The following is a 672-nucleotide window of genomic DNA, read 5'->3' as shown; positions in this document are numbered from 1 at the left end:
GTATTGGGGTAGATGACTTCGACGATTGGGAGGAAGGTGACGTCCTTGAGGCATTCAACACCGTGAAGAAGGCAAGAACGCTCGAGGAAGCCTCTGCGACTGTGACTGCTGCTCTCAAGGGTGCAGGCGTCCAGGTGTAGATGTTGCAAAGCTGATAAGCGAGTAACAACTGCAGCAGCCATTTTTTCTTTCGGCGTCGAAGCTGGAGTGCGTTGGCCACATTCCCTAAGAATGACAGTCAGGTACTTGAAAGACAGAACCTATACATGCCACATGACGTGCCTGCGTTGCTGCGGGAGCCTGCCTGTGCTGGACCGTATTGTATCCGCCTCTCAAAGCTGCATGTGCTACTGTATGTTGATGTACATAGAGAAGATTACATCTGCTATTTTTAGTTTGCCTCTAACAGGTAGAGAGAGGGGGGGGGGGGGGGGGGGGGGGGGACCGCTTGACTTCTTGAGACAAGCTGTAACCTGCAACGTTGAGGCCGCATCATTTTCCGATCATCATTCGTCATCCTCTCGTGCTTCGTGAAAGTAAATGAGTTTGGTCATGTCAGAATTTCCTTGTTAAAAACCAGGAATTCAGAATGTATGCTGTAGAATTCTTGGCAAATCATTGGCCTGGTCTTCACGAATTGAAGATGGATGTCAGAAAGAACACAAACACGAG

At 49.3% G+C, this 672-nt stretch overlaps 1 protein-coding gene across 1 annotated transcript in view; it reads left to right on the top strand.

The window, feature by feature from the left end:
• FUG1 (Translation initiation factor 2, small GTP-binding protein) overlaps nt 1-388 on the top strand; it is a gene marked incomplete in the record, with an annotated part of 32,657 nt that extends 32,269 nt beyond the window's left edge. Inside the window, 1 exon segment of the mRNA XM_048687235.2 lies at nt 1-388. Coding sequence (XP_048543192.2) covers nt 1-140 — 140 coding nt within the window.
• Nucleotides 389-672: the final 284 nt, after the last annotated feature.

Source organism: Triticum urartu, chromosome 7A, assembly GCF_056163025.1.
Source record: "Triticum urartu cultivar PI428250 chromosome 7A, HENAU_Tu73, whole genome shotgun sequence".
NCBI classification, from domain to species: Eukaryota; Viridiplantae; Streptophyta; class Magnoliopsida; order Poales; family Poaceae; genus Triticum; species Triticum urartu.
Note: the sequence above shows the minus strand (reverse complement) of the source record. Positions and strands in the feature narration are given on the sequence as shown.